The sequence below is a fragment of the Pelobates fuscus genome, chromosome 9, assembly GCF_036172605.1.
Source record: "Pelobates fuscus isolate aPelFus1 chromosome 9, aPelFus1.pri, whole genome shotgun sequence".
Classification (NCBI taxonomy): domain Eukaryota; kingdom Metazoa; phylum Chordata; class Amphibia; order Anura; family Pelobatidae; genus Pelobates; species Pelobates fuscus.
In genome coordinates, this window is record NC_086325.1 from 18,086,114 (window position 1) to 18,109,583 (window position 23,470).

Sequence of the window (23,470 nt, forward strand, 5' to 3'; positions counted from 1 at the left end):
TTCATTTCTTTCGACATTTGTCAGAATCTTGACTGGAACATTCGTGAATAACGCCTTAGGACTTTTTGGCATTGAGTTAATTGTCAAGAATTCAAATTCTGAATTTAAATGTTAGGCTAAAATAGGCGACTTGCAGGGAGCAATGTTTTCAGTTTGACTGTTTTGGCCTGAAATTTTAAATTCACATTGTAGTGAGGGTTTTAGTTTTAGCAAATTAAAATATATGCTAAAGTTGACTAATATACGAGATTTGGGAGGGGAAAAAACCTTAAACTATTTTTGCCTGCATTTTGCACACATTTCTATTTAGTGTGTGAGCGTGTTTCAACCAAGAACGTGTTTAAACAGACAGAGAAAACCCTGTGACAGATGAAGGTTTAGACATTCTATAAACCCTTGAAGAAATGGTTTTACTAATGTGTTATTTTCAGATTAATGCTAGGTTGTGCTAGCCAAGTATCCAAGACCTTCAGTAAGCACCTCATGCTTTTATACACAGATCACACAATACAGGATTAGCAAGGAAGCTGCCCTGACCCACTCTGACATCAATGAGCTGTAAAATAAAAAAAACAAAGGGTTTACACAGGAAGTGGCAGTGAACTGACCAGTATCTTGCTACAATACGGCCAATTACAGCTGTTCAGTTGTCCATTCCACATATAGAGCTGCTTAGCTGAATTCAGGAGCCGATCTGGGTCAAAGTGTGATTGGAGAAGCACACGGTAGATACATTATATTAGTTTCCATGGTGAAAGCCTTAGAAATGTTCCTATTATATTGTCATTAATACGTGGACTTAAAATACTTAATCTGTGTTAAAATTACTACATTTGTATCTCATATTGGTTAGATCAAATGTTTGTCGCACAAGAAAATATATATTGGACCTTTCATCCACAACCTGTGAATTTGTAAAATTCAAACTATACCTGAGCTCAAGAACATGCCAGCACGTGTTTACATTAAAGGGTCACTTTAACAGTATATTACAGCTTACTGTAGTGGTTATGGTGTGCTGAACAAAACCTGGAGCATTGCCAAAACGTTTGGCCCCTCTGATAAGTTGTGAGTTACACTATCCTGTCCATCCAGGTATTTGTATATTATTTGCCAGTTTTATGAATAGAATGGTCAGTAAGCAGCTGTGGGGAGGTAATGTAGAATAATCTTTCCCATAATCCACTAAACAGAAAGAGAAGCTCCTGCCTTAACTGAACAGAGCTCACTAAAAAAAACTGGAAATCCCAGGAAATTTTTCCATTTTAATCTTGGGTGATTGGTTCTAAATAATATTCTGTAAAACCACAATCCTTCAAACTTTTTTTTTTTTAACCTAAAATATATAATTCGTAGCTGTCTTTTTAAGTCATCAGGCAAATACATTTTAAGTTAGCAGATATGTAGTTAAAGGGACACTCCAGACCACTTCTGCCCATTGGAGTGGTCTGGGTGCCAACTTCCCCTACCCTTAACCCTGCAAGTGTAATTATTGCAGTTTTCATAAACTGCAATAATTACATTGCAGGGTAAACTCCTCCTCTAGTGGCTGTCTACTACCAGACAGCCACTAGAGGGCACTTCCGAGTTTATAGCACACATTTCGTCTGCTATAGCGTCGCTGGACGTCCTCGTGCTATGTGAGGACCTCCAGCGTCACTGAAATCCAAAATAAGAAAGAATTGAAAGCATTTTTCAATGCTTTCCTATGGGAGGTCTAAGGCCGCACATGCGCATTAGGTATCCCACTGCCGCCGGCGCATTAGGTATCCCACCCTGAACCTGCGCTGAGGGACATTGGCGCAGGACACAGCTAAGTCACTGAAGAGAAAGTTAAAAAGAGAGCGCAAGTTGAAAATAAAAGACCTACGTAAAAAGTCGATATATAGTACAGATAATACAGTAAATATGGTACCTCAGGTACTCAGACAGTAATAGCTGCTAAAACAAAAAATAATTTTCCCAATTCCAAAAGACAAATATAAATATAGATTTCAGCGCTAAGTAGATAATCCCCTTAGAATTAAAAAAGGTGCATTTGTATGCAGAAATAGGAAAGTCCTATTAAAAAAGTGTCCAAAATATATAGTTCTGTAACAAAGTCCTGAAAAAAAGGAAGTCCAAATAACGTTGTGATTTGTAGGGGCTCAGAGAAATGTAGAAATACCTTTGAAAAAAAGATACATAGCGTGATTCTGTATCAAAATTTAATAATAAAAAAAAATTATAAATTTTGATACAGAATCACGCTATATCTTTTTCTGTCTCTTTTTTTCCAAAGGTATTTCTACATTTCTCTGAGCCCCTACAAATCACAACGTTATTTGGACTTCCTTTTTTTCAGGACTTTGTTACAGAACTATATATTTTGGACACTTTTTTTATGACTTTCCTATTTCTGCATACAAATGCACCTTTTTTAATTCTAAGGGGATTATCTACTTAGCGCTGAAATCTATATTTATATAAGTCACTGAAGAGGTTTTAACCCCTTCAGCAACATTGGGTGGGGGTGGGAGGGAGAGGGGACCTGCAGTGCCAGGAAACCGGTTTGTTTTCCTGGCACTGGAGAGTCCCTTTAAATGGTTTGTAATGTTGACGGGAGAAATAGTTTTAACTGCAATCGATCACTCCACTATATAGGTTAATGTTTACGTAGAAGTTTGTGAATAATTTATTTTGCATATAAAATAAACACATTTGTAGTTCTGGTAAATTCCATGTGACATTACTTAAGACATTTAGAAACCTTATGTACTTACAGATACATGCTAGTACCACACCTCCGTTACAATCTCAGTCTAGCAACAGATGGAGGATCCGATCTGCTCAAGATTCTCACATCTATTACAAGTTCTGTACTGAATTCATGTGCAAACAGGGATTCCTTACTCAGCAATGGCATGGCTGGGAGGTGTCCAGCTAAGAGTCAGGCACAGGAGAATGTTTTTCAAATGCCAACACAAGAAGCAAAAGTTATTTTTCACGTTTTGTGATCCTCAAATGTGATAGTTTATGCAAACTGGAAATTCATGAATCTTTAGCATGTCCTGATACAGGCATGCTTTGCCAGCCCGGCATAGCTTCAGGTGAAATGCCAAGCTATATGCGTACTGAGTCACTGAAAAGTGCCAGGCTTTGTCTAAACACTCCTCCAAGCATTAAGGCACTCTTCAAAGGTTTTGTCCTGTGTGGGGACCTTGACTTGTGCCTCCTTTTGCCTGACTGTGGCAACTACTCCACTAAGTGGATGTTAAAACTGGCCTTTATTTTGTCTGTGGATTAACATGTTCCTCATCATCTTCCTCCTCTTCCTCAGTCAGTAGTGTATCTCCAAGACTCTGAAGATTGGCCAGCATTGCTGAAATGGATTCTAGTTAAAGAGATAGGCAGATGGCGGATTTTACAATTCATTATAAATCGTTTTGGAGCAACATCTCAGGACACTCAATTTAGTGAGAAAAAAAAAAAAAGGCATAAAAAAAACACAAAGGTCATGTATTGCCACCATGGGTGATCTATGCCAGTGACTAACTTCTGGCCTTTATTGAAACCTATGCTATATACAATGTTCATTCAGATGGGTCTCCTTGGTAGCATGGATCACAATTGACGTACACAGACATTCATGATTTGTAGATTTAATAATATTTAATAGGTTAGCAAAATAAAAATACCGACCTCTGGAAGAAGGACCTGGCCTGGGTCCTGGAGTCTGAGAATCTGTTCCTGATTGTTCCTTTTCATTCCTTATAGACGGAATAGCAGACGACCTGTTCTTCTGGTATGTGGTTAATAAGCCCTCTTGTCTCAACGTGGCCTATAGGGATGGTCAGAGACAGTATATACATGGAGTTAATTTTTTCAGTCGTCGGTCCCCCCATGCCTGCTCTGACCTAAAACACTCTATATAGAAATGACAAGCATACAATCATTAGGTTTTTGTCCCTTTCTGCTTCCCGTAGCTGCCGACTCAGCTGTTCTTCCCGCAGACGTGCAGCTTCTTCCATTGTGTGCAAAGTCTCCTGGGTCCGAGCTTTCTCTCTCTGCATCTGACGTTCTGACTGACGGAGAGCAACCACTACGGGGACACGGTTTGCTTATTAAATAAACAAACAAAATGCAGCAAAGTAATAAAAACAACGAGAAATCAGTGCTTTCTAAAACTTTCTGTATTAATGTGAGAAACTCTGCAAAACAAATGAAATGTAAACCAGAGACCAAATCAAAGGTTCCTGTGCAGAGAGATGTGGTTCATTATTTTGCGTAACATAGATTTACATAATTGTCTTACACTTGTTTCAGCGACCCTTTTCTATAATGTCTTCTAGTGAGTTTACCTGCTTTCGTGTGCTCTCTTCTCGCCTCGTGTAGATGCTTCTCCATCTGAGCCAGCTGCTGTGTCATTTTCTCTTCCGCCTCACTCACTTTACGTTGCATTTCTGAGAGGGAAGACATTCAGTCAATGCTATCACCATTCACACAGCAAGGTCAAAGAGTGCACTTAAAATTACTCACAACACTGGTACCCAGATTTGTCGCTCCCCTAGAATATCTCTGCATAAATCCCAGGCCTAGAAAAGTACCTCCTCCACTGCAGGTTCATAGAGGGCTCCTGTACCTGTCTCATACGCTGTCTTTTGTCCATGCAATTGTTCCCGGAGCTGGGCCTCAATCTCACAGGTCTCCTGAAGTCTCGTCTCGGTCTCTTTCATTTTCTCTTTCAGCTCGTGTTCTATCTGCTCTGCCTCACGGAGAGACTGACGTAAATTGGATGCAGTGTGCTGCCATTCTGCTAATTCTGCCGCCACTAAGAAAAAAAAAAAAAACGCTAAACCAACATGACCTTCCAAAACATCAGAAAGATGGCCAGCGTGACAAACAGAACGATACACCTTACTGAGGCTTCTTTATGGGCAACAATACGATTTACTCTAAACACGGTAGCAGACCAACGAAGATGCTTTTTTATCTGACAACATTTGGCAGAGAATCCCAACACTTACTGTGTGTCACCATACAGGGGACTTGGCACCACATAGCTGCCATCTTTCTCACATTGTCTTCCTGTAGGGAACTATTTTACTTACTGGGTTGGTGTACCGCCTGCAGACAGAGGGACAGACTTCAACCTGTATTCTTTGGGTTGGCTCGCCCCTTACCTCTTTCTCTAGTCTCTTTCACTTTCCCCTCGATCAGCAGAGCACTGCGTTTTAGTTCTAAACTCAGACGGTCTCTTTCATCATGTAAAAACTTCACCTCCAGTTGCAGGTCCTCATAGGAGGGACGACATCTAACAAAGAAAGACATAAATATAATCAGATTTTTTCACTAACCTGGTAATTGTGCAGAATTATCAAGGAAATTGCATAATTGTTCCTCAGCACTTTTGTACAGAATTCACAATTTACTTTTAAATTCTGCACAGTTCCCAGTGTGATTAAATCCAAAGGCCGCATGAACCTATACTCTAATAGCATGGAAATGAAAAGATTTGAGCAGCGGATTTAAAATCTTAGGTCAAAATATCATAAAATGGAAAAACACAACAAAGCAGAGATTTTACCAGCTCTACTTTGTTAGCCCAAATTTGCAATTCCCACATGAGCTGCAGAAAATAACATGATAATTAATTAGTCTAAATCCCATATTTGTTCCCTTAGCAGTCTCCTAGTAGTGTCCTTTGACATTACTATTAGTGGAGCTATACGTTAGCACACAGTTAATAACCTCTAGTCTGTGAGTTTCAGTTAGCTTCATTACATGCATATCCTACATACCAATGGCCTGTAAGTATTACACCATGGAATCCTGGGTATTTGGCTCACTGTTACCATGCAGAGTATCTATTTATTGCTCCATTTAGCTTCTCTGTGATCTAAAGCTATTCTTTTTCCAGAGTGCAGCAGCTGATTTAGCATTATCCACTTCCTCTTTGTGTTCACTCAATGACTGTGATTTAACCACTAACAGATTAAATAAAGTATGGGGAAAAAAAAACTATAAAAAGAGAGATTCTGATAAAAAGGGACATGATATGGAGTTTGAGGATGGAAGACTGCAATTTGGTATTTTTGTTACCTTCTCTAGACTGCTTCTGGTTTATAATGTAAACATCTACTCAGAGACTGCTCGTAGTGTCTTTGTTGCACTCTCTCGTATTACTACAATATCTGTCCGGGTTATTTACTAAAGTGGGAACACAAAGAGAAATTTAAATTCAAGGTTGAAATAGCCAAACTAGAAAAATGATCCAATTTAGCTACGTGGCCCCAGGTAAGCTACTTTGGCCTTAAATTTGAAATTCAAGTTGAATTTCTGTTTACTGTGTGCTCCTACTTACTGATTCCCCATGATGTGATTATAGGCAACTCACATGTCACTTTCAGTGGCTGCATCTTTGGCTTTTACATCTCGTTCCTGTGCCAGCTTCCTCAGGGCGAGTTTCTGAGCTACGAGACCTGGGATGGAGATTGATATACTTACTACTAGAAAACAACAGACACATTGCACATCATATACTTTATTTATGTAAATTGTAAACTCTTTGATCAGCAACCCAGCACCACGTTTCAATAAGTTAAACTCATCTCACACAGTTTGCTTATATGTCCATCCACTCATTGAACACCACTGTGAAACAAGCGGGAGCTTTATAAATATTAATAATACTATACTAATGAAACGTGTTTGACTACAAACTTTCAGGGAAGAATCGAAAAATAAAAATGACTACAGGCTTGGTTCTATGTTAAAGATGCACTAACGATAAGCTTCAATTTGGGATTTATTCATACTGGTAATTGTGAAGAACGGACTAGTACCAAGCAGGGAAGCTGGAAAAATAAGTTGTAGAATTGAAGAAAAATAAAACTCCACACTTCAAAAATGTGAAAGTCCTTTGCAAATTATCTGCAATTCGTAGTCTAGTGAATAAACTCTGTGTTGTTTTTAAGGCACCTCCCTGGCTTATTTCTGTACCCTGGAATGCACTATCCTTCGTGGTCATTACATTAAGATGTGTGCTTATCATTTGCTATTATCAATTAATTTTAATCTTTGTTTTAGAAAAGGAGTGTAATAAGGGAAACACATATACACATGTAATTATCTCACCCTGTGTAGCGTCCACTCTCTTAGCAGCAAATGAAACCCTCTGCCCCAAAGTCACCAGTCTTGAAAGAGACATTTTTAGCAACCCCTCCTGAGCTGCCATCACTTCAACGAACCTAACAGAAGAAAAACAAAAACAAAAAAAGAAAAGAAAGTTACCTCGATTTTTAAAAACAATGTTTAACACATTAAACCTACCAGAATAGCAAATGGAAATTGTCACAGTACAGTCTTTCACACAACTCTGCTCTAAGTAAGTATTTAGCAGTATTATAGAGTCATTCTACACGTGGGCAGAGCTATTAGATTGTGATATGAGCCAGCCTGACGGAGGCACTAAGCACAGGCCAGCTAGGGATCAGAATGCAGCAAGAGGACATAGTGACAGTGACAGACTTTAGGCCATCAGAGACACACAGCCACGAGCAGCCTGATAACAGGAAGATTTAAAAGTAGGTTTAGATTGTATTACATTCTATATTATACAATAAGCAATGATCAAAAAACAAGTCTAAGTTAAATTAATGATGGAAATAACAATGAACGGAAATCACATTGACAGTTTCTCCCTTTCTTTCATGGTTTAGCCCAATTTTCCCCATTCTCAAACCGTTTCGATCATTTAATAAGCAAAATGGTAATCATACCTGTCAATCATTGCTTTCAGCTGCAGAACTACCTGATCTGCTTTGTCCCCTCTGATTCGCAGAACGTCAGAATTAGCTTGTGTTGCAGATAGTTCAGCCTGCAGAGACTAGAGAAAAAAAGCTCTGGGTTAATAGAACAATAATAATGGAAGAGCAGCATGGCTGAAAACGAACTTTTATGGTAAAATAGCCCATTTATGGTAAAATAGCCCATTTATGGTAAAATAGCCTAGCTGTGGCTATTGCGGAGTCAGATAATTTTTTTCTGCCTCCATTTTCACTTCGGTTTACAATCGAAAACAATATGTTACACGGCACAAAGTCATAAATAGACTAAAATATTTTTTTGACTTTAAAATGCCTAATCGCATGTCTAAGACATTACAAACCCCCCCCCCCCCCCAAAAAAAACCAACCTAAAAATAATGGCTTGAAGAAGAAACAGCACATCCATTAAATGAAAAAATCCAAATGACAACCTGAACTAATCAATTCATTCATTTGTTCAGTTTGGTGCCCCCTGCCTAATCCAGCCATAGAAGCCATGACTGATTTTAAAAGACAGCCTTTAAGTGCTGATTTTGTCACAAAGGCATAAGCCAAGCATTAGGGAGGTAGAGGGTTGTATATAAAATGAGAAGAAATTGTTTTTGAAGGAGAAGCAGTGTCATTGTGTGACTCTTTTTGCCTTGCTAGCCATTGATTTGGAGTATGACTAGTGACAATGTCTGTTTTCAGCATGCTCAGTGCTGTGCAGCGAGTGACGCAGTCAGTTCTTACGGCTGTGTTTCTTCCTGCGTTAAACCTTTCAGACGTTTGGTTAATTCAATAGATTGAAAAAAAAACCTCTGAATGATTAGATAAAGGAATTCTACAGGTTTCTAATATTGTATTAGGTCATTTTAATGACCTATATGCTAAACAGTTTTAATTAAACTTTCTAATAAATTTGAGATAGCTTTATAGTCACAACGTAACTAGTGAAAGTAAGAGGTTTCGGGTTATTTCACTAAAGAATTACCGGTACATTGATTGCCCCTGCAGGCTTATTTTCTAAAATTGTTGATTTCAAGAGAAATCATCGCTTTTATAAAACACCTTTGTCACACCTTTCTGGCTGTCAATCAAATGGCCAGTTAGATATCCTGACTCACTCAGTATCACTTAAAGCAGGAGGGATGAGCCCATTTTGGTGCACGGTATTTATACACTTGTCACTAAGCTTTAAGTGTATGGCTAGTCTCATTGAGAAGCCTCTGATCAGACAATGTCCAGCACAGACCAAATACACCCCAAAGAGATGAAAAAAAAAGTCTAAAAAAACTAAAATGTATGCTTTGGGCTTTTTTTTCATTTATTTTATATATATGTATTGTTTATTGTATAATATGGCCCCCAGCAGCACCCCATTTAAGCATGTTCAGGGGAGTCCAACCCCCCCCCATGTTCCATATATATATATTTCGGAGTCTAGCCAACTCCTTGGTTTTGCACCCCTCCCGGTCACAGGTGCCTTATCTCAGGTCCCTATTTAGTCTTGTACTGCAGAGAGCCTCAGATGGAATTTTTTCCCCAAGTAAGTGGGTTAATCTCATAAGAGCCGACATTAGACTGGGAGAGTAGAACCTGCCAAAGATGGGGTACATTGACGTTGTGGCAGGCTTATGCAATGTATGATCATATAATGTAACTAAATCCCCATTATTTTTTGCCTAGATAAGGTGTTTTTAAAAAAAAACCTTTTAAAAACTAATAAAATCTGTCAACATTGAAGTTGCTGTTTAGTAGATAGGAGAGTGCGCTGGATCTTGTGTATTGTGTATTGTTTATTATATATATATATATACACACACACACAGAATGTTTCTTTAATGAGGACCATGTGTATTATTGTTGAAGACATTACAGTGACCTCAAGTGGTCAAGCTTTATATTACAGATCATACACTCCTACACATCACAGAGTTCCACATTAATGGGGTGGGAGGCATTGTGGTTCTGTGTGTTCTGATGATTGTCACCTTGCTATGAAAACGCTCCATTTCTAGTTCAGCTGTTCGGTCTTGCAAGGAGTGAGATAAAAGGATCTGCTGCTGATTACTCTCTTCCAAGGAATTTTCCAACAAGGAGATCTGACGCAGGGAGGAAAATACTGAGATAAGACAAAATAGAGGGACACACAAATAACAATGCAACCTTTACCACATGAATTACAGCACTATTCACTACACACTTCATCAGCTTTGTGTTAGACATGTGCAAAAATTCATTGTAAAAAGGCCTTTGTCCAAATAAAATGGCTTCATGTTGAATGAATGGATTACGAAATTTGGTTCATTCATAACATTTAGGCATTTTATTTGGACGAATGGCTTAAAATGAGTTTTTGCACGGGCTTGCCTTGCATTCTCTTCCTTTTTTCTTGTCTGCTTTCCATTTGCCTTTTCCTTACATTCTGTCACAATCCCCTCTGTACTTGCTCTTCATTAGATCCTGTCCCATTGTATCTTTCCTCATTACTTCCTTTCTACTGTTCGCATCCTTATCTTTGGTTCCCATTCCATTTCTTCTCTCTTTCTGCTAGTTCCCCTATCAATCTTGGATATCAACATATTAATTTTTCATTCTCCTGACCCTTTCCTATTCTTTTTTTTTTTTTTCCTTCTCCCTAGAAGTGCTCAAGGTTATTGTATGATATAAAAAAAAAAAGCATTAAAGAAAGAAGCTCATGTTAATCCACAAGACAAGCAGCAACAGCAGTGGTTTCTGCACAGATCACAGGAAGTGGCTCTGTACATCAGAAGCCTCTCATTCTGGTCTATGGGGACTGATCCAGCAGAGATTTGTGAAAATGTTGTGGAGCCCCAGCAGCGGTTTCATTCACTAGATGATAGCATCCAAATGTATTATTGCTAGCAGTTTGCCAGCCCCACATTTATTGTTTTGTAAATGAGAGATGTGCACACTATTCACCTGAGCTGTCCGAACATGTATGGGCACAGCTAAGACAATATCAGAGCCGGTCACTGTGTGAGAAATTACACATATAGCAAAAAAGAAGCAGGCTTGCAGCTTCATAAAATATAAGCAATTGTGCAAGGAGCCAGGCTCTGTTTCCACCAAATATTATTGAATTCTAATCTCGTTCTCACCCGCCAGCATTCCCTCTTCTCCTCTACCTCCAACATCCTCTTTTCTCTTGTTCCAATCATCTCTAATCAGTCCACCCCTGTTGCCAATCATACTTCCTGACTCACCTTCTCCCTGATCTTTTCTCGGTCATTAGTCCTGTTGATATCCTCCGATTTCATCTGCACCATCAGAGAGAAAACCTTCTCCCTCCACCGTGACAACAAAAGCTGGGTCTTCTCTCTATCTCCATGGATTTCCTAAAGAGATTCATGTTACCATATTTATACCAAATTATCCAACATCCAGAAGACATCATTCCCCACTGTATTTTAATGATCTCTTCCTTTAAAAGAATAAATTACCATTTTAGATTTCAGGTCAGGACAAGCAGTACAAATCTAATAATTTAATGTCACTGGATTGGTGGTCTACCATTTGGACGGCTCTGGTTTAGAGGTTAGTTATGTCTTTGCTTGTATCACTGTATCATATCTGTTATATGTTACAGAGCTTATCTGTATCAAATAATGCATGTAAAATAATAAGAATATTACCATTAACAACAATTATGTATTAATAAGAATTTTGATAACCAAACTTTACTCATTAGTTAAGCATTTTTTATAAGTGATCAATACCCTCTTTGTCTAAGAACATGTATTCAGTAACCAGGGATAACTTGGATTTACCTTTTTACATAGCTCTGTTTCCTGTAGGGACAGGATGTTTGTGAGGGACGACAAGCGGGTGTGCAGGAGAGAAACTGAGGTCTGCAAAGTCTCTCTCTCCTTCTCCAGAATCTGAAAAGGAACATAAATACATACAATCGTATGTAAATATAGGTTAAAATGTAATTCATTAAAATACTAAATTACAATATTTCACTTTAACTATATGCATTCCATTCACATTTTAAAAACTTCTGTAAAACTGTCTAATTTCTCTGGTGCCCCTTCCTTATACCCCCAGCTCTCTGCTGTCTCCTGAGATTCCAAGGACTAACTGGCAGTGAGGTAAGAAGTGGACACCGAAGGGGGAAGCAAAAATTCATACATCCACCTTCTACAACAATCACCAGTTTCTAAAACACAATATAGAAAAAATATATGAAGAATTCCCTCACCTGTATAGTGTTCCGAAGCTCCGCCCTCTCTCTCTTCTGTTCCTCCAACCGTCTGTTATCTGGAACCAGTTCCCCGATGTACGTTCTAAGTTGCTGCACCAAGGCATTCTGGGATTCTAGCTGCAGGTGACAGCGACTGTGGAGCAAGGAATGGCAGATAGTCCTGAATAGGTCTTTATTTTCAAAAGATAATAAATAGTTTTGGATCTCAGGAATATTGGTGATATCAGTGTCAAGTGCCAGAACTGTTGCCACAAAGTTCAAACACTTTGTGTTTTTTTTTTATAACAGACGAGGTACATTTGTCAACTTCCACTAATCAGCATGGTATATTGCATAAGCACCTAATCAACATTTTTATGTTTAGATTTTTACCTTTGCACAACATTACACCTGCCCATTCCCAGTTAAAACAAGCTCATTATCTCCACTATGTATTGGATGGCAGTGTTATTCTGATTCCACTTGTATCGTATACCTTAGCTGCTCTGCCAGGCACTCTCTCTCTTGAGTGGCAGTTTGTAAGTCCCGTCTCAGGCATGTCACTTCCTGTTCCTGCTTCTGGTGTGACTCTTTTAGTTCCAGCGCCAACATCTGTTCTTGGCGCTTTAGGGTTGATGACTCCATCTTGTGGTTCTCTGACATTACTGAAAGCTGAAAGAGTACAAAATCAGAGCTGCCAAAGGAAGTGATACATATACAGTGATATTTGGACTTGAATTCACAATAAAATATTCTGTGGCCAGATCATCCCTGGTGATTTTTTCCACAATATAGAATCAAATAATATACCTTTAAAAGCCTTTCAACTGTTTCCAGTGACATTATAAAACAGAGGCACACCACGGGCTATCTTGCTGTTCAATATAAACATTCCAACTAAAATACAATGTATATATTTACTACAAGCATTCTTAGTTAATTCACAAGGCTAAGATATTTTCTTTTAAATCAATGCACCACAACATGCACACAATGAAACGTATACAATTCCACCATCGGGTGAAAGAGCATCATACTATATACTGGGTTTTTGACCCAAGTCTCTGAAAGTGGCTGTGCTGGTCTCTATTCCACATACAGAACCACAAAACAGTGCAGAAAGTGACAGTCACTCAGTGGCTTATGTACATAACAGACACATCTTGTAAGTGGCAGCTCTACCACATACCTCCTCCTGGTGCTTCCTTGTAGCTAGGTCTTCTGCCAGCCTTCTCCTCTCCTCTGCTTCCTTGCTCTCTCTCAAAGCCTGCTTCAGCTCCTGGACTTCCTGAGTTAGCTTTACCAGTTTCTCTTCTTTCTCGTGAATATCTGACACTGCCAGCTCTAGCTGACGGATCTCCTGCATTTGTTGGGAAATGATTTCCAAGGCCTGCGACTCTGCCTGCGGTTGGTGACGGTCCAGTGACCTGTTTTAGAAAGTTCCCTTTAAGAATAGCTGGCCTCAGTTGCTGATAATATATATTTATCTCCCTATAAGCAATTATAGAGGTTTATTCCTCTTTACCAATAAACAAAAAAACTAGTGATAACATGTCACCCATCACTGAATGTATAAGAACAGACAGCATGCCATAGAAAGCCAGAACACCAATGCCAATATGTGTGTAATTCCTACATAGCAATTGGTAAAGGATATGCTGACCATACTGAAGGTGCCCTGATTATCTAAAGATAACAATCATACAAAACACAGGATTTGTGTCTCCTGTTATTCCCAATTTTAATAACCAGTAAACAGTCTGCCAATTCCTACATTGTCAATAAAGCATTAGACAATTTGAACTGGTAGTAGATAGGCAAGGAGTGTCTGCAGGCTGTGTCCTAGTCAAAGACCAGAGTTATGTGTGTGCAGAGTCCATAGACATAGCTAGAGATGGTGATCGCTTTTCATCCACTGCTTCCCAATACCATGGTATCTCCCACCCCATAGGGAACTTACACAGATCTGAGACTTCCAAATATCTGTGTTCAAGTCAAATAAAAGAACTAATGCAATATGGGTGCTTAATGTGCCCTTTACTTCTTTAGAACAGATAACCATTCTTGAAGCTGGAATTATTTATGGTTTTAAAGGGAGATGGTGCTCTCAGTTGTGAGTGCAGAGGATCCTAGAGTCTTAGAAGTCTCTTCACTCCTGTCAGACAGCATCAAGCACGGATCACATTTTTTCATGCATTTGAAAGACAGAAGCCTCAATCCTAGTAGGAGGTTTTGCTAGACCCTAAAGTAACATGGTTTTAGATGCCTCATATTTAATAAAAGACATATCCATAACAAATTCCTGTGTACACAGGACAAAGCCCCAATTTCCATGGCCTGGGATGTTGAACACAAGTATCGCCATCTAGCATATTCTCTTTGTGATTTTTTTTTTAATATAAATTTTTCTTTATTTTCAGAAACACAAAGGTTATGGGATACAAAAGAGAAGAGGGAACATTCAGGTGTAACATAGTAGGGTATTGTAACACAATTGCACATAGTTGAATACCATAAATTTTTCCTTTCATTTAATCTGGCTGCGTGAGCGGCCTGTTTTGTGAGGTTCTGGCGTATCGGATATAGTGCTAGCGAGGAAGGTGCCAACAGCGTAGCCTTTTTCCAGTTAGGAGATGTATTACTATGGCGGTTATGACCTGTAGTGGGGTAAACCTGGGGGGGTGGAGAGGTAACAAGGGAATGGTGGGAGGGGGTATTTGTTCTGCCTGGTTGCGCTTGATTCAGTTCTTGTGGGTTCTTCTATGGTATTATTTTGTAACAGTCCTGGTCTACGTAGGGGTGATCGGTCCCTTGGCTAGGGGGGGGGGGGAAGTTAAGATCATCCCTGGGGGGCGATTCCAGAACTCAATCCAGGGCCCCCATGTTTTAAGGTATTTATTCCGTCTCCCTAATATTGACCAGAGTAATTCTTCCATTTCTCTCGTACATTCAACCCGTCGTATCCATTGTTCCCTAGATGGCACGCTGGGTCGCCGCCAGTGTGTCGGCACGAGAGCGTTGGCTTCCCCAAGTAGTGTGTGTAGGAGTTGCTGTTTGTGGGGCTCCTTGAAGGAGCGGGGCCAGCCTAGTAAAACCTGAGATGGGATTAGGCGGGGTCGCAGTGCGAGAATGTCCGCTACATCATCTAGTATAACCTGCCAGTATGATTTTATGCCTGGGCAGCTCCACCAGATGTGTTCCATGTCTCCCAAACCCTCAGAGCATCTCCAGCATGTGTCACTGACTGAAGGCCAGAATGTGTGGAGTATAGCTGGGGTCCTGTACCATCTAGTGACTCTTTTGTAGAAAGTCTCTTTACGGTCCACACTAACAGGGGTTTTGACCCCTGTTTTCATAATGTCTGTCCAGTCCCTGTCCGACATGTGTATGTGGAGGTCTCTCATCCATTTCTGTTGGAATGAAAGTGGTGTATGCTCTTCTTCAGCTGTATATTTTTGACAGGGGGCGTTTTGGAGCATCCTCTGGGCTACACAGGTTTTCAAAGGGAGTGCTATCCCTTGGACGCCAGAAGGGGATGACCGACCTAGTTAAAAAGTTCTTAAATGTGTTCTGCCCATAATATCGAGGAGTGTATCCTGTCTATTTCGCCTGGGAAGAGCCTTTAATGTGGGTGGATTACCGGCTTCCAGTACCTCAGTGATATCTGGGTTCGGCGATCCCGTAAGTCTTACTAGGATGGGGCTACCCTTTCCCCGTTGGAAGTCTGGGTTGCCTGCCAGGGGGAAAAATTTTGAGAGTCCCGGGGATAGGCCCCATGTGTTTTTGTATCGTCTCCATGTTGTTAGGACATTGTGTGAGTGGATGGTGAGTTGGGGAGAGTTCCTTGAGTTGACAAGTTTTCCATGGTAATGTATGGAGAGGGGCCTGCACAAAGCTCTGTTCTAAGTCATACCATGATTTTTTCCTACTTGTGTTTGTCCATTCCTTTATGCGGGTGAGTAATACCGCTACGTAATATTTGTATATGTGGGGAAGACCCAAGCCTCCTCTGTCTATGGTGGATGTCAGTGTGGAGTAGGCTATTCTGGCCGATTTGTTTCCCCAGGTGTAGTTTATGAATAGGGTCCGCATTTGTCTGAAAAAGTCCCTAGGGAGGGGAATTGGCAGAGCCTGGAACAGGTAAAGTGTTTTCGGTAGGACCATCATTTTCAAGATGTTAATCCGACCAATTAGGGAGAAGTGGGGGAGATCCCACTTGTGGAGGTCCTGTTTGATGCTGTTTAGGAGGGGAGGGTAGTTGAGTTTGTATAGGCCCTTGGGCGGTGTGGTTAGTTTGACTCCCAGGTAGGTCAGTCCGGTCCGAGTCCATGGGAAAGTGTGCGTAGGCTGTATGAGTGCTTGTAGGGTCGGGCGTACTGAAATCACCAGGATTTCGCACTTGTCGGCATTTATCTCAAAATTAGAGAGGGCCCCGAAGAGTCCCATCTCTGTTTGTATCTGTGGGAGGGTTTTGATTGGATCATTGATCGTGAAGAGGACGTCGTCTGCAAATGCTGCGACCTCCGTCTCTCCCCCAGGGTACCGGTACACCCGTATGCTAGTGTTATTTCTGATAGCCGTTAGGAAGGGTTCCATAGCTAGGACAAATAGGAGGGGTGAGAGGGGGCATCCTTGGCGCGTACCGTTATTTATCTGAAAGGGTGTGGATAAATGGCCGTTGACCCTGACATTGGCGGATGGTCCCCTGTATAAGGTTTGTATCCAATTCCTCAGTCTCGGACCGGTCCCCAGGACCTCCAGGACCGTGAATAGATAAGACCAATCCACCCTGTCGAAGGCCTTTTCCGCGTCTATTGCCATGAGCAGTGTTGGTGTGCCCTTTACTGTCGCCCCATGTATGACGTTTAAAATTTTTGTGGTATTGTCCCTGACTTCGTGTCCAGACACAAAGCCGGCCTGGTCAGGGTGGATTAGTCCCGGTAATAAAGGTTTAGGCCGGTTGGCGATCATCTTCGCCATTAATTTTAGATCCAGGTTTATTAATGAGATGGGTCTGTAGCTTCCACACTGCGTGGGGGCTTTGCCGGGCTTGGGAATAATAGTGATCGATGCGCTCAGCATATTTGGTGTCTCTCTGAAGGGTGATAGATAAAAACACTGGGGCATGGTCTGACCACGTGATGTTCCCAATGGATGCTTCACTTAGTAGGGGAAGGTGTCTATGACTAAGGAGAAACATGTCTATTCTGGAATAGCTATTCGCTACTTGGGAGTAATACGAGTAATCTCTCTCTTGAGGGTGTAATAGACGCCAGCAGTCCATTAATTGATGGGTGTGGAGCACATTAGAGAATAATGCCCGTTGGCGGCGTCGGGGGTCTGTGGCCTTTGATGAACTTAAAATAACTTACAGTGGTGATGGTGGTGCTCACCATCACCACTGTAAGTTATTTTATGTTCAAATCGTTTTACCAGGATTTGTTTTTGTTGGTTGCTGCATGTACTAAGATCCTTCTCTCATTTGCGCCATCCTATTTATAATCGTTTTTTCTTTTGACTCCTTTGATGAACTGTCAATTGAGTGGTCTAACACCATGTTCCAGTCTCCCGCTGCAATTACAACTCCCTTGGCAAAACCTTCCAACTTGGCTAGGCAAGAGCGTATAAAGGGTATTTGGTCTGAGTTTGGGGTGTATACACTCGCCAGTGTTGTAAGTACTCCATTGTACACCCCCTTAACAAACACAAACCTACCCCTTGGGTCAGTTTTGACGCTGATCTCGGTGTGGGCAGCATTGGATGTAATCAGAATCGCCACCCCCCTGGATTTCCGCTTAACACAATTGCTATAGAATGACAATTGAATACGTTTTGATCTGAGTTTTGGCTTAAACTCTCCCCTGTAATGGGTTTCCTGTAGGAAGACTAAGTCAGCTCCCTGCCCATCTATTTCTTGTGCTAACATCGTTCGCTTCATGGGGGAGTTCAGACCCCGAACATTCAGAGACATGAGTTTAGTTTGGGCCATGGTGTCTGTACGTGTGATCTCTTGTTTTAACGTGTAACCATAGGAGTGCGCCTTCTACTGTAGCGCAATTTAGGATGGTGGAAGCAGGAGTGGTGTGAGTAGGGAAAACTGGGGGGAAACTTGGACTTTGTACAATATGATATGAGGATTTCATATCATTAGTGAGTTTGGCGCTACACTTGTGGGTGACGTTGTCGTGTCCACAGGTAGTGTTGAGGCGCCTCTCTGGGGGTGGTGACCAAGGTGATTCTCTTTGTGATTTGCATCAATAAGCAATCAGTCCTGGAGGAGAAAGACTGTTTACTCTGGTTAAAATGCTACAGGTACCTGGCTCTTGTGCTTTCTCCCCTCACCCATCTCTTCTTCAACTCCTCGTTCTCTTTCCTAAGCTGTGATAACTGCTCTGCCAGATCTTCCCAGGGTTCATAAACTGTAGGATGACAAGATGGTGGAGGAATGCTCACAGATGGAGGGGGAGCAGGAAACCTTCGAGGGGTCTCGAAGTGGGAAGGTGGCATTAATCCACTGTGACCTGAAAAGGAGAGGAAGAGAATTCATCATTGAGCAAAGCAGAAATCGCCATTCCACCAGGAAATCAGAGCTCCTTCCATTACTCCACCCCTGCTCCTGCACATCCTCTTTATACATTGGCTGATTTCTTACTAACTGTCCCTTGTAATCAGTTAGGCCTCAGTAGGGTAGACCAAATGTCAGCAAACAACGGGCAGTTTGTAATGAAATATCACTGCCCTTGTTTGTGCCCTTGGTGGTTAGGGGCAAGGCAGATTTATATTGCTTTGACTGTGCTGCTAACTGATAATGCTTAGCTAAAATGGCAGAATATTCTGTCCATTCTCAGTTACTCTGAGGTAAAAGGTGTTAAGAAGAACAGCATCTGGGGCACTTAATAAATTGCCATGCATTCCTGAGGCATTACTACTACACATATATGGACCTTTTTAGCTAAATCACTGAAAGCTGGCACCAGGGTGGGGGGCACCAGGAAAAGAAATATGCCTGATTCCTGTATGAGAATGGGAGAGCTCTTCAGATGTTCATTATATGTAACATCTATAATGATTTAAAAAAAAAATGTCTCTGTGAATCAGTATGTGAGTGAGAGCTCCCAGACAGAATGTAACATGTTATTTTTCTGAAAAGCATATTCTCAAGGGACAGAAGCACACGTTAAATCATGGAACCTACATGCAATGTACTGCATAAGACTCTCCACTCTGGGTGCAATTCCATGGTTAATTATCTGGCTGTCTTAAAAAAGGGGTCTTTCCCTCAGAACTAGCAGCTAATCACTGCCATCTAGATTGGACAAACTGACAATAATGACAAAGGGTAGATTCTGTATTATCATTAAAGGACCACTCTAGGCACCCAGACCACTTCAGCTTAATGAAGTGGTCTGGGTGCCAGGTCCAGCTAGGGTTAACTAATTGTTTTATAAACATAGCAGTTTCAGAGAAACTATGTTTATCAATTAGTTAAGCCTTCCCCTATTTCCTCTAGTGGCTGTCTCACTGACAGCCGCTAGAGGCGCTTGCGTGATTCTCACTGTGAAAATCACAGTGAGAGCACGCAAGCGTCCATAGGAAAGCATTATGAATGCTTTCCTATGTGACCGGCTGAATGCGCGCGCAGCTCTTGCCGCGCGTGCGCATTCAGCCGACGGGGAGGAACGGAGGCGGAGAGGAGGAGGAGAGCTCCCCGCCCAGCGCTGGAAAAAGGTAAGTTTTACCCCTTTTCCCCTTTCCAGAGCCGGGCAGGAGGGGGTCCCTGAGGGTGGGGGCACCCTCAGGGCACTCTAGTGCCAGGAAAACGAGTATGCTTTCCTGGCACTAGAGTGGTCCTTTAACAGTGGAAGGACAGATTTCATGATGCAATGGAGAGGCACAGTGTCTAAATAGTTTGCATACAATCAGGAGGATGGCACCCAGAGACTCTAGGAAACAGAACGACTACACAGAGCTGTAGTGGTTAGATAGAGTGCCCCCACGTGAGATGAAGAAGTTTTATTCACTAGAGCAAAAGTATTCAGGCTTATAAAACTTTATCAAATCTCCACAGTATAAGATAAGGCAGGAAGCGATGACAACTTAAGGTTTACTAACCTCTTCCCATGCTTGGCGAATACACAGGTGGAATGTCTAAAGTTTTCTTCTCCATATCTAGCCAAAAATCTGCAAATAATTAAAATGTATGCATTTTACGAAGAATACAGGCAATCATGGTATGTTATCAAACACAACATGAGGGAATAAGATGCAATAAATCCTTCTGTCTTTCACAGTTGTGACAGATGTGTGAAAACGCATTATTTTCTTACATAAAAGTGTTGCTTTACCTTGAGGACTTTATTTTTTTATCTTTTCTGTAAAATTCCAAAATAATCTGTTTTAGCCATGTTTTATTCCTCTTTCAGAATTTTTGCACATTTTCCCCCTTATAGAAACATAGAATGTGACGGCAGATAAGAACCTTTTGGCCCATCTAGTCTGCCCAGTTTTCTAAATACTTTCATTAGTCCCTGGCCTTATCTTATAGTTAGGATAGCCTTATGCCTATCCCACGCATGCTTAAACTCCTTTACTGTGTTAACCTCTACCACTTCAGCTGGAAGGCTATTCCATGCATCCACTACCCTCTCAGTAAAGTAATACTTCCTGATATTATTTTTAAACCTTTGTCCCTCTAATTTAAGACTATGTCCTCTTGTTGTGGTAGTTTTTCTTCTTTTAAATATAGTCTCCTCCTTTACTGATGTAATTGTTGGTAATATTTATTCAACTTTCTTAACTTCTTATTCTAAGATCCCTCTGAATGCATCTAGTTAACCACCTATGTTAGAGATTTGTTATGATTTTACCATTTATTAAATTCAGAAAAATAAGACAAATGATTAACATTACTAGGACAAAAAAAAAAAATCATTTTCAGTGTTAATTATTGTCAGGAGCCAGAGCTGTACCATGGCAAAAGTAAGATATCTCAGAATTTGTATTTGTAAAAGAAACACTTCAAAACCCTACAGCACTTCAGCACGGCTGCTTGTAGTTCTATTTCAGAACTGGTTCCCCAGTGTCTAGTTTCCAAATTCTGCAGCAATCTTCCAATTAGATGCTTGTTGCTCTAATATGGAATCTCAAGTGTTCCATCTCCCATTGGCCGCTCAGTGTTCTAATATGGAATCTGTTATCCAGTCACCTCCCATTGGCCGCTCAGTGTTCGAATATGGAATCTGTCATCCAGTCACCTCCCACTGACCACTCAGTGTTCTAATATGGAATCTGTCACCCAGTCACCTCCCATTGACCGCTCAGTGTTCTAATATGGAATCTGTCATCCAGTCACCTCCCATTGGCCGCTCAGTGTTCTAATATGGAATCTGTCACCTCTCATTGGCCGCTCAGTGTTCTAATATGGAATCTGTCATCCAGTCAACTCCCATTGGCCGCTCAGTGTTCTAATATGGAATATGTCACCCAGTCACCTCCCATTGGCCGCTCAGTGTTCTAATATGGAATATGTCATCCAGTCACCTCCCATTGTTCTAATATGGAATATGTCACCCAGTCACCTCTCATTGGCTGCTCAGTGTTCTAATATGGAATCTGTCATCCAGTCACCTCCCATTGACTGCTCAGTGTTCTAATATGGAATCTGTCACCCAGTCACCTCCCATTGGCCGCTCAGTGTTCTCATATGGAATCTGTCACCTCCCATTGGTTGCTGTTCCTTTCGGTATAATTTGTGATTAATGTTATAATAGTTTCTGACTGGCTCTCTATTAATTTATATAATGTGGATTTCCTGCTGTATTGATCTCTATTGGCGTGTTATTATTATGTTATTATTTATATAGCACCGTCAAATTCCGCAGCGCTTTACAATGGGTGGATGAACGGACATGTAGTTAGACAAGTTAGACACACAGGAACAGAGGGGCTAAGGGCCCTGCTCAATGCTAGAGGGAGTGGGGTAAAATGACACAAAAAGGTAAGGATAGTATTAGGCTAGTGACAGTTGCAGAAGAGTAATCAGTCTTGAGCTATTAACAGTTTAACTGATACGCTTTTATGAAGAAGTGGGTTTTTAACGATTTTTTGAAGGAGTGGAGACTGGGTGAGCATCTAACGGAGGAGGGAAGCGAGTTCCACAGGAACGGTGCAGCCCTCGAGAAATCTTGAAGGCGAGCATCAGAGGTGGGAGTACGGACAGAAGATAGACATAAGTCTTCAGCAGATCGTAAGGGCCTAGACGGGACATACTTGTGTATAAGGGAGGATAGATAGGTGGGAGCAGCATTATGTAGAGATTTGAAAGCAAGAACCAGAATTTTAAACTGAGCTCTATATTTTATAGGAAGCCAATGTAGGGACTGACAGAAGGGTGAGGCATGGGAGGTGCGGGCGGACAGGAAGAGCCTCACCGCCACATTCATTATGGACTGTAACGGCGCAAGTTGGGAGCACGTAAGACCACTGAGAAGCGGATTACAGTAGTCAAGGCGAGAAAGGACAGTGGAATGAACCAACACCTTAGTCGCATCTGGCGTTAAGTAGGGGCGGATGCGCGCAATGTTTTTGAGATGGAAATGACAGGATTTGGCGATAGATTGAACATGAGGCTTGAAGGAGAGGTCGGAGTCAAAGAGAACACCTAGGCAGCGAGCCTGCGTGGTGGAGCTGATGGTAGCACCGTTGACTTGGAGTGAGACAGACACAGGATTAACAACACCGGGGGGTGGGACAAGAATTCCAGGTTCGGTCAGTTTTGTTCAGGTTCGGTCGGGTTCTGCCAGGTTCGGTCAGTTTTGTTCAGGTTCTGTCAGGTTCTGTCAGTTTCGGTCAGGTTCTGTCAGTTTCGGTCAGGTTCTGTCAGTTTCGGTCAGGTTCTGTCAGTTTCGGTCAGTTTCGGTCAGTTTCTGTCAGTTTCGGTCAGTTTCGGTCAGTTTTGTTCAGGTTCGGTCAGTTTTGTTCAGGTTCGGTCAGTTTCGGTTCGGTCAGTTTTGTTCAGGTTCGGTCAGTTTCAGTCGGGTTCGGTCAGTTTTGGTTCGGTCGGGTTCGGTCAGTTTTGTTCAGGTTCGGTCGGGTTCTGCCAGGTTCGGTCAGTTTTGTTCAGGTTCGGTCAGATTCTGTCAGTTTCGGTCAGTTTTGTTCAGGTTCGGTCAGTTTCGGTTCGGTCAGTTTTGTTCAGGTTCGGTCAGTTTCAGTCGGGTTCGGTCAGTTTTGGTTCGGTCAGTTTTGGTTCGGTCGGGTTCGGTCAGTTTTGTTCAGGGTGAGTTTGAGGCAGTGTGCAGCCATCCAGTTAGTGAATATACGGATTTCCGATATCTGAGTATCTCTGAGTATCTTACCGTCCGGCACTCACTGGGATCCCGCAGCAGGTCTCTCCCTCTCTCTCTCACTCACTGAGCATCCACTCATCACCCTTGGCAACCGAGGACTCCCCGCGCCTGCTCACTGTCAGCCC

The 23,470-nt window shown here is 41.6% G+C and overlaps 1 protein-coding gene across 2 annotated transcripts; it reads right to left on the minus strand.

The window, feature by feature from the left end:
- Positions 1–2,660: 2,660 nt before the first annotated feature.
- Positions 2,661–23,445, minus strand: CCHCR1 (coiled-coil alpha-helical rod protein 1). 2 transcript variants are annotated; one of them, XM_063431354.1, is made up of 18 exons: positions 23,355–23,445; positions 20,110–20,178; positions 18,314–18,518; positions 13,187–13,424; positions 12,494–12,669; positions 12,016–12,151; positions 11,582–11,692; positions 11,018–11,149; positions 9,782–9,892; positions 7,761–7,867; positions 7,117–7,229; positions 6,377–6,461; positions 5,163–5,293; positions 4,622–4,810; positions 4,341–4,442; positions 3,930–4,081; positions 3,682–3,820; positions 2,661–3,373 (listed from the first exon to the last, which is right to left on the minus strand). In XM_063431354.1, the coding sequence occupies exons 2-18, from the start codon at positions 20,162–20,164 to the stop codon at positions 3,267–3,269; spliced, it is 2,289 nt and encodes a 762-aa protein (XP_063287424.1). In that variant the 5' UTR covers positions 20,165–20,178; positions 23,355–23,445; the 3' UTR covers positions 2,661–3,266. The 2 variants fall into 2 exon arrangements, with proteins under 2 accessions (XP_063287424.1, XP_063287425.1); XM_063431355.1 differs by lacking the exons at positions 2,661–3,373; positions 3,930–4,081 and having other exon boundaries at positions 3,688–3,820.
- Between the last annotated feature and the right edge of the window lie 25 nt (positions 23,446–23,470).